Genomic DNA, 13775 nt, shown 5'->3' with positions numbered 1-13775 from the left:
TTGGAATGTGGGAGGTGCCCAGAAAAAACTAGAAGTGAACAACAACAAAAAAAAAAGTTACTAACTGGCAGGTAAAAGACAATTTTAATGATGAATTGTCTTTCAATGCTGTTTAATATTTTTGGAACATTTCAGCTGGCTTCTGCTCGCTCTCTTCACTCTTTGCTGGATATTTTTTTTGTCTAACCAATCACAACACACTGACAAACCGTTCCTTCTGCTTCCAGTAATCTATTCACTCGTTGAGCCAGATGACGCGAAGAAGCTTTGACGGTGATGCTATTGCCAATTCTAACTCTAAAGAGTGAATCTAAAATCATGGGAATATTGAGCGGGCAAGAAAATAGGCCTCATTGATTAAGATACTAAAGATGAGATGATAAATCAGAGAAGTAGCCATGTGTTTATTTTTCCTCCCACAATGGCTCAATTAATTTATAGTCCTGACCACCGGTGCCGAGCATCAAACGGTCCAGATTACCTCATCTCATTAACATAATCGAATTGAGAAAGTAAAATGAGTTGAAGAAAAAGAAAACATTAAAGTTCAATCCGAAGTTTAAAACTGCAAGTTTCCTTTTACAGCTGCTTAAATGAAATAAATAAGACGAGAGTAAAAGTAAACCCAGTCCAATCCTGTGTTTGTTTTCCACAAAATGCACTCGTGATGGTGTATCCAATGTGTGTAAATGTAATAATTGTAGGGTTCTGGTGACAGAGGAGAGGCCCTGGTGTTTGTTTATACTCACACCACCTTAAGTGGTCATAGCTGGAGCCTGCCTGCTACAGTTGAGCTGAGCAGAGCAGTTAAAGTGGGCCCCTGTGTACAAGAGCGGCTCAGTGTGCTTACATTTACACAATGTGCTCGTGTAACGCACGGTTATTGTGTAAATACACGCGCCAAGCAAGCCGTCGACAGACTTATTAGCCCTTCCGCATGTCCTAAACTGACTCCATACATAAAGACATTAAAATGATCTAAGAAGAATACAAATCAATTTCTTAAATTTGAGTGGAAAATGTCATCGGAACTGTTGAAAATGAACTGTACTCCAATTTCCCCGACTGATGTCAACAAGCGACATAAGTCTCTAGCATGAAAGTACTTTTTCCGAAGAAGGACTATAAAAAGCACTGCTTTTCATCAGATTTATTTCAATCAGATTATGGCCAACAGTGAGAATCATTTAAGAGGCTATATTTATGTGCATGTGGAAATTCACTGCCCCCAGTAGTCTTCTTGAAATGTGATGTTGACATTACCATTTATTTCTTGTTTTGAATTGCGGAAATGTTGCGCTATGAAAATAACTACAATAATAATTTTTAATATTAACATTTCCAAAGTAAAGTTCACCAAGGCTTGAAGCAATTGCAAAATGATTGGCTGCTGGAGTATTGTTTGCATATTCAAAGAAGAATATTTTAAACTCTACACTATGTCCCGTAGATCATATTTAAAGCACATACACACACACCTACACAGCTGGGATACTTGGAAATGACTTTTGACTGTGCAATACTTGTAAAGTGATTCAAAACACGCTCAGCTGTCCTGGATTCATCCAAACATAATAGCACGGTCACCACAAACACACTTTAAAGAATGCCATTTCTGGACTGATCACAACAAAGAAGATTTATATTTATGGCCGTAACTTGCAAGAAAAGTGGCAGACACAAGCAGGCCAGCCGTCTTGACTTGTTTTGCATTTCTTTCCAAACAAAATGAAGTAGTCAAAAAGTCTTTGAAGTGCAAACCACACCACATCGATTAATAGCCTCAACATGATTGCATCTAAGCTAGCTTCCAAAGCTTCTACAAAGCCAGCACAGCAAACCACACATTATACACACGACAGTCGCTGGGGCCCATTCATGGACTCGGCTCTCGTGCTAGTATCTTCAGCGCTAATGTGCAGAGAGTTTATGCGTGTCTTAGTTATTCGGGTTAATGCCTTTTGCCTGTGGGCCTTCTTTCCATTCTGGCTCCGGCTGCACACACACACACACACAACTGTGCCATGACTGTGCAGTCACGCTGATGCGTTCGGCAAAACTACAGCCGCACCGCTGGGACTAAACCTAATAACTTTGACGTAATGTCAGAACGTAAAAACCATTATGAGAGGTCTTGCTTTGCAGTTTCGTACAACTATGTGGACAAGGTATGATCTAATGAAGCATGTGATTCTGGAACTAGAGCGAGCAAAGGGATGGCTAAAAGCCGGGCTCGGTGGATATGTGAGACGTGTAGCGGTCGACTACCTGCACATAAGTGTTTCGTGGTAGGGTTTGATGCTGGCGCTGCGGTCCCTCCGCACAGGCCCTGGCTCGATTGTGGGCAGGCCTGTGGCGGAGGTGGTGGTGGTCCACGTGGAGGAGATCTTCCTCAGAAGACCCGGGTGGAGACTCCGCCTCAGACGCTGCATGCAGAGAGGAAGGTAAACATGCTTAAAAGGTCAAGAAGAAATCAAACTGACATTGTTTTAAAAAGCGCTTGAATGCTTTCTTTGGTGAAATGTATGAACGTTTTTTTATACTGTACTGTTTGTCCATGTGTGATGCTTCCATCTGCTCCATGCCACGCAGCAGCTTGGCAAAGAAGCACAAAACATGGCAACGTCTCTCCCTCGCTCGCTTGCGCAGTCTGATGACCCAATAAATATTGGCTTGCAATCATGAATGAGCCCATTCAAAGCAAAGTGTCTCAAACAAACACTTTCCTGCTGCCCCTTTGCTCAACGGCACTGTCATTAGCATTTACATTAAATCACTGACATCAAACTCAAGGCCCGGGGGCAAGATACGGCCCGCCACATTATTTTATGTGGCCCGCAACGTCAAATTGTGCGTCAAATTCATTAAAATTACAAATTATCTTCACATTAAAAATAGAGACATTGCTAGCATTTTTTATTCCATTTTTTTTTTAAGATATTTGAACAGTGCGAACGCAAGTGGTCACACCAGCCAACTTTAACATCATCTTCAATTGGAAGTCTTCCAGCACATGCTGTAGGCTGCAGAGAAATCATGGACAAAGATGGATCCTGTGTTTGAAACAGAAATGTCAAAGCAGTACGTCTGCTTGGCTTTATTGTAAATTAAAAAGAAAGTGTTTGAAAAGCCAACATCCTGCTATTACTCAGAAGCAAATGATAACAGACTTTTTTTTTCCATTGCTAAATAACTTCCCTCCTGTGATTCTCCTCCAACACAGATCTGGATGGACATTGTCTTTCTGGGGAATCCTAATAAGTGCGGACCCATTAGTCACTCCTACAAGGCCAGACAACGTGATTAGTTTTATCGAAGGACCGCCAGGATGGGCGTTGCCTTCAAAAACATACCAAAAGATATCAACAACACACTTTTTAACCTTTTTGAGAGGTGCATACGTCACGTTGCCCTTCTTTCTTAAACACACACAACACACACACACAACACACACACACAGTATGACTTTTGCACATCTGTCATGTTGACACAGCTGTGGCTATGAAAGGGAGAAGCGAGCTCCAAGCAGTAGACGCGCTCTATTTTTCTTCACTCAACTCTATGAAAACACACTCCTTCATTTGATGCTAAAAGGTCTGAGAGGCAGCAGCAGCCATTAGCGGGAAGACGGGCTCAAAGATTAACATGTGTGTGGAGCGATTTGTGCCCTTTAAATTATTTGGGCCGTAATACGGCGGACCGCAGTTCCATCTAAGGGTAATTGCACATACTTCCCAAAGACAACTGTACATTTGAATGTTTGGACCCAAGTCTCTCAACGTGATTTGCACCACATGTCGCCCCCACAAATTTCCTTACCTTATGGATGGACGTCTTCTCACCCTTCTCGGGTCCCTCCTCGGAGTCGGAGCAGACGTAGGCGTCCGAGGGGTTAAGCAGGGGGGCGGGGCGGGGCCGATGCAAGGGCTGGAAGGTGAGCTGGGTGGTGAGCAGGCTGCTGACAGCTCGCAGTGAGGTGCAGGTGTTGGAGGGCAGAGAGGGGTCAGCCAGGAGGTCTGTGATCAGCCCATGTGCTTCTCCCATCACTGCAATGTCCACCATGATGCTGGTACCTGATGACTAGAATGGAGAAATGAAGTGAAAAAATATTCAGACTGCTCGAATTGTGACAAAGGAGGATTGGGCAGCACAGGAAATACGAACAGTAGTCTGGCTGGACCAAACAAAATCCGTGTGAAGCGTGTCCAGCCAACCACATCTGTGCGATGTCGCTAAATGAATGAGCTCATTAGCAACATCCAAGCCAAACAACATGGCTTCATCTCTTTTCGAGTCATCTGGTAACTTTCACATCTTCCAGTCTTAATTAACCGTTGGTGAATAGCTCCACCAGACTTCTCGTTTTGCACAGACAATGTTATCAGATTTTTCTCGCCCCCTTAATGTCACATTCCCTTTTACACCAGCTGCTAGACAGCCCGAAAAAAAAAATACTGTATGTTTATGCTGGCTTCAATATCCTGGCGCTGGCTTGAACACAACACGCGTGTGTCTGAGTACTCACCATTCAGCCTCAACATGTGGGAACATTTCACGTTATTTTCCTTCCTCATATCTGATAGGTCGGAGTACATATGAATGTTCCCTCCTAGTCTGCAGTAGTTGCAGCTTTGGGTTTGTCCAGTACAAAAAGCCATGTGTTTGTCAATGAGGTTATTCTTAATCCGCAACTTCTGCATCACCTCTTCTGTATTAAATGCTGTCCACTCTACATGTAAACAAGTGTCTCTTGGGCTGCATAACATCTGGTCGGGAAAAATAAAAACAATGACCCCCTAGCGGGTCTCATATCTTCACACACTCTTGCACGCACAGAGACCATCTGGATCATCAACAAATAAATAAAGCGGAACCTTCCCATTAAGCGGTACAATTTGCAGGTCAAGCAAAATGAAAAATATGCCTCAAATGACACAAATTCCATTATCGTATAAAATGTCAGCAAATTTTCCAAGATTCAACGTATCTATTTTTCGTCTATGGCCTGCGTACAAAATTTTCATTGTACTTAAATATTGTATGAGTGTACAGGTCCAAATAAGGATTGTGTGGCTATACGCTACTGAGTTCCTTTCTATAATAAATAAAACATGACTTTACATACAACACATTGCTTGGATGAACTCTGAAACTGGACCTCGGTTTCTATAAATGTGCTGTTGGGTTTGAATTTTGTTTTAGTGCCAGTGCCATAAAAGATTTAAATCTGAGATTTTCTGAGCTTTGGGACGCTGTGTAGATAAACATATAGAATAAAATATGTATTGATAAGCACGGCATCGCAAAACACAAGTAGAACTGTCTCGCTCTGACCATGGGGATAAAAATCAATCAGCTAAGTTAAAGTCAAATTTAAATTAAATTTCTTTTTTTAAACACTCCTGCTCGTTTCTTCGATACTTCAAAAATATTTAAAAATGACCACAAAAAATATACATAATAAAAGTAAACAGACACAAAACTATACAAAACACAGCATAATAAATAGCATGTAGTAGCTGAAAGCTTCAAGCTGCCAGCCTGCTACAACCGCCATTTGTTTGGATAATTCCAACGTTCTCATACAGTAAGTGAAATCTGGGTCAAATTCTTTCAAAAAAAAAAAAAAGAAAACATTTGAAAGATGTGTCTTTTTTTTTTTAATTTTCTGCCCAAACAACACTATTGTTTTATTTTTACTGGATATCCTGTATATCAACTTAATGTTTGTGTTTAACGTTTCTGAACAGGTTATGAACCGCATATGACTGACTGCTGTTTTCTAGAAAAACACTCTCTCAATGCAAAATATTTGGATTGATATGATGAAGCTTTGGACAGAAAACTATCCTTCAAGTGTGATCGAGTCGAACGCTATGTAGTTCACAAATAGAGTGTGATGTATTTTAAATGAAGTTTTCAAAAGTAGAATAAACCATTATCATTTTAACTGCTTTGTGCTACATCAAGTTTTGCAACTTTGACTGATGTTAGCTGCCAAAAAGCTCGTGATAATTCTCCTAACCTGGATGCCTGTGCCAGAACTGAAATAAATGATGAATGCGCAAGGTTTTGTTAACATGTAACATTTAAACCACGGACAAGTACCAATAAACACTTTTTTTATGATCAGCTAACAGCCAAGTCAAACATGAGCCGAGGCGTGAACATTCTGTTGTGACACGGATGAGCGATGACGGCCTGCGCAGTGAAGCATTTTTCATTGGCCGTGTGAACTCGCTGTGGAAAAGCGTGTAAGTAGGCGTACGGCGGAGCAACGCCCGGCCGACGGCCCGTCCGTGCACATGAGAGCCAGGGCTGGTCAAAACAAATCAGCAGTCGCTTCTGAAGTCTTGTTTGTGTGCACTTGGCTTTTGCTCACTCGTGTCGGCACAGTCACATCTTGTGCACGCAACCCAAAAAAATGTTTTTTTCCCCTAATCTTTGATGTTAATTTTATCAGGTTTGCAAAAAAGAATAAAATAAAAATATCAGGGATTGAAGTAAACTTTTGTTGATGATTTTCTTAATGGAATCCACAAAAAGGTCACGTATTTGCGATCTGGTGCTCATTTGGCTGCATCATCTATACAGGCCATCCATGCAGTCTGCAGTAAACGGAAAGCGACGTGTGGGATTTGTTGAAATTGTGCAATAGTGAGAAAATAATGCGTCCCGCGAGGGAACTAAACGCTGGGACAAATGGCCTCAAGGGCCTGCTGGAAAGAAAGTGAAGTGTTTGATCTTCTAAGTAAACACATTGAAATCCTATAAGAAAATATTAGTCCTCACAAGGACGAGGCTACGCACGCGACGTCAATGTCTGCTTTCTCGTAATCTTGCGGACAATGTCAAAATGCTGACGTGGTATGTTTATTTTTCGTTTTGTATTTCCCCTTTGACGGCCAATCCATATAATGGCCCTGAACGGATTATCTGAAGCGCTCACCACTTAGAATAACAAAGCAGTGATACACGTAGTGTGAATCATAGCACAAAGATCCCTCCGGATTCTCCTCGTTCCCAGCCAGACTCGTTGAGCCAAAACTACACCCAGCACTCAGCTTCCAACTTCCCAAACAAGCCCCGAGTCCAAATCCCTTTACGAGCTCTTTAGAAGCAAGCAAATTGCTCAGACTGAACCCGGTTCCGCCGCCGCAGCCTGGCCGCAACATGTTGTTATTGCATGTTTTATTCAAACAAAGGACATGTAGTAAGGGGATGTGGGGCAATAAAATAAAAATCAATATCATATAAAGGAGGTCACAGTTATTTTAATTGAGGCGTCTTTTTCATGTGGTACATTTTAGTGGCTGGGCACTACGATGTCCCCTACGAGTCTAAGTGTGGCATTCTCATTAATATTGTGCTTGTTGAATATGAATTAAGCAGAAAAATGCACCTGTTTGCATCCACTTGAGGGGGGCTGCCATTTTGCCACTTAGCATCGACTGAAAATGACATAATGAATAATCACAGCTCACCTGTTTTCTGATTTTGCTCGTGTGATTCTGCTCATTTGCTATTTTTTTCTTTTCCTGCAAATCGCTACTATTGGTCCATTCCCACGTTTGTAGTTTTTGCTCAATAACAACTAATTCAAAGTGGTTAAAATAGTTAAAAAAAAAAGAAATTGATCACTTTAATTCTTTGTTGCAGAAAGACCTTTAAATATTAATAGCGGCTAAATACACAGAGTTAGTCGCCATATTGTTTTAGTTGTGGCATTTCTAATGTCTAGAGACCTTCAAAAAAAGAATTTATTAAAATGATTTGGGACAGATGATTTTTTTTAAGCCTATTACATTTGTGATGAATGCGTTTCATTATGTGGTACAAGATGGTCTGTAGCTTGGCTATCAATGCAGCAGGCATGTCATAATATAAGTGGACTCTAAATGTTACAAGAGTCTTTCATTTTTGTTTTTTTTATAGAATGATTTAATAAGAAGGGACATGAAGTGATTTTTTTGGCTGTGTTTTGATTGCCTGCAATCTATTACAATATAGACTTTTTTCCATACGTACTGTAATTTTAATGTAAATTACACAGCTAACATCCATGAAAGCGTTGGCTCGCGAGGGAAAATAATAGATGCGGTTTGGAAAATGAGTCCGCTAATGTGCTGCGTGCTGGCGAATACGTCGCGATGCAAATCAATCAAGCCCGCGTGCGAGCAGCTCAAGAGGTGGCTGTGTGATGCAAGCATCTGACGAGGTGTCACGCTTGCACTGTGAAAGCCAAGCAGTCTCCGTTGGAAGAGAGCAGAGCCAAGGGACAACAGCCTGCACATGGAGTTGCTTGCCAGAAAAAAACAAAATAAAATACTCTCACACATCTTGTCACTCGATTGACAGACACCAGCTTTGCAAAATCACCAATCATTGAAGAGGACACATCACTCAAACATGGCCAGAGGGAGAGATCATACTGTCTCACAGTTAGAGTCTAAGCAGGAAATTAGACACACATTGATTGATTACAAGTCATGGCAGAGTTATGATTGCACATCATTAAAGAATAATTAATGCCCCCTTCCCACAAAAACTTTGCAGGATTTATTGGCGCTATCTAATCTCACGCTGTCGTCACCTCTATTCATTTTAGCCTATCCTGCTGATAGCGGGTGCCACACGTGTACACACACGCGCGGCAAAGAGCCGTACCAACGTCCAACGGTGCTCTGTGGCTCAGTGGCAGCTCGATACAATGATGATGCCCAAATATTGGGCATGTGTGTTTTTGTCCTCTAAAAGCATCTGTCTCATTGACCTTTAAAGTCCCAGAGACATCTTTTTTTTTTTTTTTTCAATTAGAACGGAATTTGATAGAATGTATAAAGAGAACACATTTGCCGCATTGGAAATTAAAAATGGACACCGATTACTAAGAATAAAGCTCAAATTAAATGCCAGTTTATCGATCGGGTTCCGCACGCAGCCACACTGGTGGCGCCATTACTGTGACGTCACAAATTGTGCATCCCGATCTCAACAAACCCAAACAGACATGAGACAGCATGTCAGCCTCCATGGCAGCAATAACCTTAAACAGAATGCAACATATTTCAATTACATGTGCTTCATTGATTTTATACATTTATTCTTGTTGGAATGAGCCTTTACAAGACAGTTATTTTTTTTATAATATTTTGGGCTGGAGAAGGTATTTTTCCAAGGGTAAAATTCCCTATTTGCAATAAGTGATTTATTTTACCCTTGTAGTACAAAATGTTGTATTATAATTGTGTATTATTAGGTACCTAGGTCTCATAAATGGTTTTATAGCAGCCCGGCTGGGGGTGGGATGGAGGCAGGCAGGTGGGTTGTGCAGGCATGTCAAACCGCTACCGCTCTCTCTCTCTTCTTCAGCTTGTCTCGTTGTAGGACGTTGCCTCTTGAACCTTCCTGCGAAACAGCACTCTGTCTTCTGCTATTCTGCCAGCTTCTGTTGTTGTCGTCCCTAACCAGTCCTGTATGTCTTGCTCCCATCTTCTTGTTGGTCTTCCTCTTCCTCTTTTACCCTCCATCTTTGTTTCCAGAATATGTTTTTCAAGTGACTCATGGCGTTTGATATGCCCAAAATATTGCAGTTTCAATTTTTTTCACAGTCGGCAGCAGTACTGGTGATGCAACTCCCATTCGTGTCAACACCTCGCCATTTGATATCCTATCAATCCACGATATCCGCAGAATCCTTCTGTAGCATTTCATTTCGAAGGCGGTGATCTTTTTGCTGTCAGTACTGTTGATGGTCCACGCCTCACAACCGTAAATTGCAATTGGACATATTGTACTTTTTAGAATTCTCATTTTTGTGTCTATACACTGTCCTTTCCAGAGCTTCTCCATCTTTTTCACTTTGGCAAATTCCATTGCCAGTCTTCTCCGTATTTCTGGGGTAGTTTTTCCATTTGCTTCTATTCTGGCTCCAAGATACTCAAAATGACTGACCCTTTCTGTTTCTTCATCACCAATCGTTATTACCGCCTTCTCTTCACACTTGTCCGTGTCCATAATTTTTGTTTTCTTCACACTCAGATATAGGTCTTTCTCTTCGCTGTGTTGTTTGACCGCCCTGATGAGATTTTCCAGCCCTCTTGGAGTTGTGGCCAGCAGCGCAGTGTCGTCGGCATACCTTAGGTCTCTGATGGTCAGCCCCTGCATTCTTGCTTCGTTGTATTCACATCTCCAATGGTCATGTTCCACTTCCCTCATGATTCCTTCAGTGTAAAGACTAAATAGGTGTGGTGAAAGTATGCACCCTTGTCTCACTCCCTTTTTTACTGGGAACCATTCTGTTGTTCCACATTCGAGTTGTACAGCTGATTGTTGGCCCTTGTAGAGTGATTTAATCAAGTTAATCAGATGTGGATGGAAAATCATTTCCTGGAGAGTTAGCCAGAGCTTTTTATGACTGACACAGTCAAAGGCTTTTGAGTAGTCTATGAAGCATGTATGAAGATTTACATTCACTTCCCGATGTTTCTGAATCATCATTCGTAGATGTGGTCTCTCGTTCCTCTCTTTTTTCTAAATCCTGCTTGTGTTTTGCTAACTTCCTCTTCCAGTTTACTTTCCAGTCTTTTCATGATAACTTTGAGTATTATTTTACTTGCATGGCTGATAAGCGATATTGTTCTGTAGTTGGAACACAATTGTAAGTCTCCCTTTTTTGGTAAAGTTATGAAAATTGCCCTTTTCCAGTCAGTCGGCCACTGTTTTTTTTGCCATATCTTTGTGCACAATTTATGGTATACCTCTACTCCTTCTTCTCCACTTGCTTTCAACATTTCTGCTTGTATGTTGTTGCATCCAGGACTTTTTCCTTCTTTAAGGGATTTGATAGCCCATTCGATTTGTCCTGAGTGGTGTTTGTGGTTCTGTTTCTGGTTCTATCTGGTCCAATACTTCTTCTGCATCATTTTGTGCGTACATCCCTTCACAGTACCTCCTCCATCTGTCCACAATTGCCTGATTCTCGGTCAGCGTGTTGCCGTTTTCATCCTTAATTACCCCAAGACCGGGTTGAAAAGTTTTTGTGAGACTCTTTATTTCTTCATACATTTCTCTGCTTTTGTTTTTTCTCATATGGTCCTCAATTTTCTGGCACTTTTTAACCAGGTATGTCTTCTTATCCTCCTTGCACATTTCCTTCACAACTTTTGCTATTGCTTTGTACTGTTTGCTATGTAGTCCATAGGATTTCTTTGCTTCTTTTCTTTCGGCGATCTTGTTAAGTGTCTCTTCTGTCATCCAAGGTTGTTTTTTGCCTCGCTTTTTCTTTAGATGTTTTTTGGCTGTTTCCATTTTTTGCCTCATTTGCAATGTCGTCCGGTTCTTTTTCTTCAATGTCAATCAACAGTGCTTGGAAACGGTTTCTTGTTTCTATGGTGAAGTTCTGATCTATGTCTCGTACATCGTAACGAACAGGTCTTGCTGTTGTCTTCTTACACTTTAATTTCACTTTCATTGTTCCTACGAGAAGTTCATGGTCTGTGTCACAGTCAGCATTTGGTTTTGTCGTGACATCTTGTATTATAGATGACCATCCCTTTTCAACCATGATGTAGTCAATTTGATTTTTTGTTTTTCCATCTGGTGATGTCCATGTATACAGCCTTCTTGGATGTTTCTCAAACATTGTGTTTTTAATTGCCAATTGATTTGAGAGTGCAAATTCAACAAGTCTAGAGCCTCTCTCATTTCTTTCCCCTAGCCCTGACATTCCCATCAGTCCATTTTCCTCACTGTTTTTTTTGCTTCCGACTGGCATTGAAATCTCCTGAAATGATTAAGATGTCCTGCCGTTCTTTGTTGTCTACTTCTTTTTGTAAATTCTCGTAGAATTCTTCTAATTCTTCATCTGTTGCTGCAGAAGTTGGTGCATATACTTGTATCAATGTAATATCTTTTGCCTGGCCCTTCAATCTAACTGTTATAATTCTGTCGTTCATTGGTTTGTAGCCTATGAGACCTTGAGCTGCTGCTCTTGCCACTCCTCCCTGGCCTGCGTTTTCCCTGCCTGAATATACCATGCGACCACCGCAATCTGTTGTAAAATGTCCGCTTCCTGGCCAGCGATGCTCGACCAGCCCTAGGATGTCTACTCCGATTCTAACTGCTTCCTTTGTGATGGTGTTCAGTTTACCAGCTGGCATACTTCTTACGTTCCATGTTTCCAGTTTGTGTCTCCGTTTAAGCCATTTATTCCGGTTGTTTCTCATTCCAGCACAATCAGGCGGTCTGCCTTCATCAGCTTGGGTGGTACTCCTCCCGGTGTCAGGCTCTTCCCCAATACACAGGAGAGACTCATCTAGCTTGGGGGTCTCACCACTGAGTCCCATATCGTTTTTCGCGTTATTTGCATTCATGGTTCAAGCTTCCACGGCATCGTTTACTGGTAGTAGTTTGCCATTGCTACCGCTATCCATTAAAAATTAAAACAAACCAAAATCGCAAAAAATTCAACGAAGGCAAAGCTCTCAAATCATATCTTTAACACTGCGCCTTTGAAAGATTTCACTGATAAAGGTGCATTATAAATGCTCTATTATTATTATGATTATCATTATTATAAGGGGGGGGTTAGAAAATTTGAAGCAATTTCTGGGAATTTCTGTCTATTAAAATCCTGTCTCCAAGGACCATATCCAGTCTAAATTCCCAACTCTGGGAAGGATGTCTAAAAAATTCATAATATTCATTTATTAATTATTTCCTGATGAGTGATGTCTGTAAAATATTTATTTATTTACTAGTATTATTCTTGGTACAGTGGCCTGACTTAAATTAAAATTAAACTTACCCTTTTCCTCTCTCGTTTGACAAAAGCACCTCTAGGCTTCCCAAATGGAGTCCGCTCTTGGTCTGTGACTGGCGTTGTAGCCCTAGTTGGGGTGGAACTATGGCCACTAGTCTGGCTAGGGCTACCAGCAGAAGCATTGTCAACTTGGATAGGCGAGGTCACGGTCATTGGTCTTGAAAAAATTGTTGGGACAGAATCCTTTTTGAGCACTAGCTTACACCGTGTACTTATGCCAAATTTGATCCTCATAAGGGGTCCAGGTTCAAAGCAGGTTTCCTGGAAATGTGCACTGCACAGAACACTATAATCTGTAGGACCAGACCAGTCTTTCCGCGTCCTTTGTACCTGTTTGGTCCATTGTTTCCTCAAACCCTCGTCTTTTGGAAACAAAAATAGCGATACACCTGCTTTGTTGGTGTTACTGCATCCCATAGCGATACACCTTTTGCCTCCACGCTTCGACATACTTTTGTTTACATTCACTGAAGCTAAACGCGAGCAACTTGAACCGTCACTTCCGGCTTCTTCCCCAGTCTAGAAGGAGGCCGCTCGGTGCAGTCAAACTCGTCTGCGCGGCAAATTTAAATTAAATTTTTCAGAGCAACAGCTTTCTTTTCGTTGTTTCGATCGTCAATTTATATTTATAAGCCCATAAGCTAACTAAAACCGATTTATACATATACCGGTGTCTCTGGGACTTTAATGTCCCCAATGTGACCAAATCATTCAACTCGGTTCTTGAACCCAGCACAATACAAGAGGGAGTTCAAAAGGGCATCACCTCAAAAGTTTAAGGATGAGTACCAATAACAGGTATTGGGCCGATCAAGGTATCGAGTACCGCAAAGGGTGCCGATACCAGTGGCTGGTGCCCCATTGTGTTCGTTCCACTATCAGGGAGTAATGGGAGAAAAAAATAGGAAGTCATCAGCTCAAGTCTACGTTTATCCTGTTGAATGTTGTGCTT

General features: G+C 41.4%; 1 protein-coding gene across 2 annotated transcripts in view; it reads right to left on the bottom strand.

Annotated features, from left to right (window-relative positions):
- Positions 1-13775, bottom strand: part of LOC148396193 (cGMP-inhibited 3',5'-cyclic phosphodiesterase 3A-like) — a 48448-nt gene that overhangs the window by 7082 nt on the left and 27591 nt on the right. For both annotated transcript variants that reach the window (XM_088377501.1, XM_088377500.1), the window contains exons 3-4: positions 3820-4080; positions 2269-2426 (exon numbers count right to left, since the gene is read on the bottom strand). In XM_088377501.1, the coding sequence (XP_088233627.1) occupies positions 2269-2426; positions 3820-4080 (419 nt within the window). The remainder of the gene's footprint in view (positions 1-2268; positions 2427-3819; positions 4081-13775) is intronic.

This window comes from Syngnathus floridae, chromosome 6 (assembly GCF_059516105.1).
Source record: "Syngnathus floridae isolate MCC-2025c chromosome 6, RoL_Sflo_1.0, whole genome shotgun sequence".
Classification (NCBI taxonomy): Eukaryota; Metazoa; Chordata; class Actinopteri; order Syngnathiformes; family Syngnathidae; genus Syngnathus; species Syngnathus floridae.
Note: the sequence above shows the minus strand (reverse complement) of the source record. Positions and strands in the feature narration are given on the sequence as shown.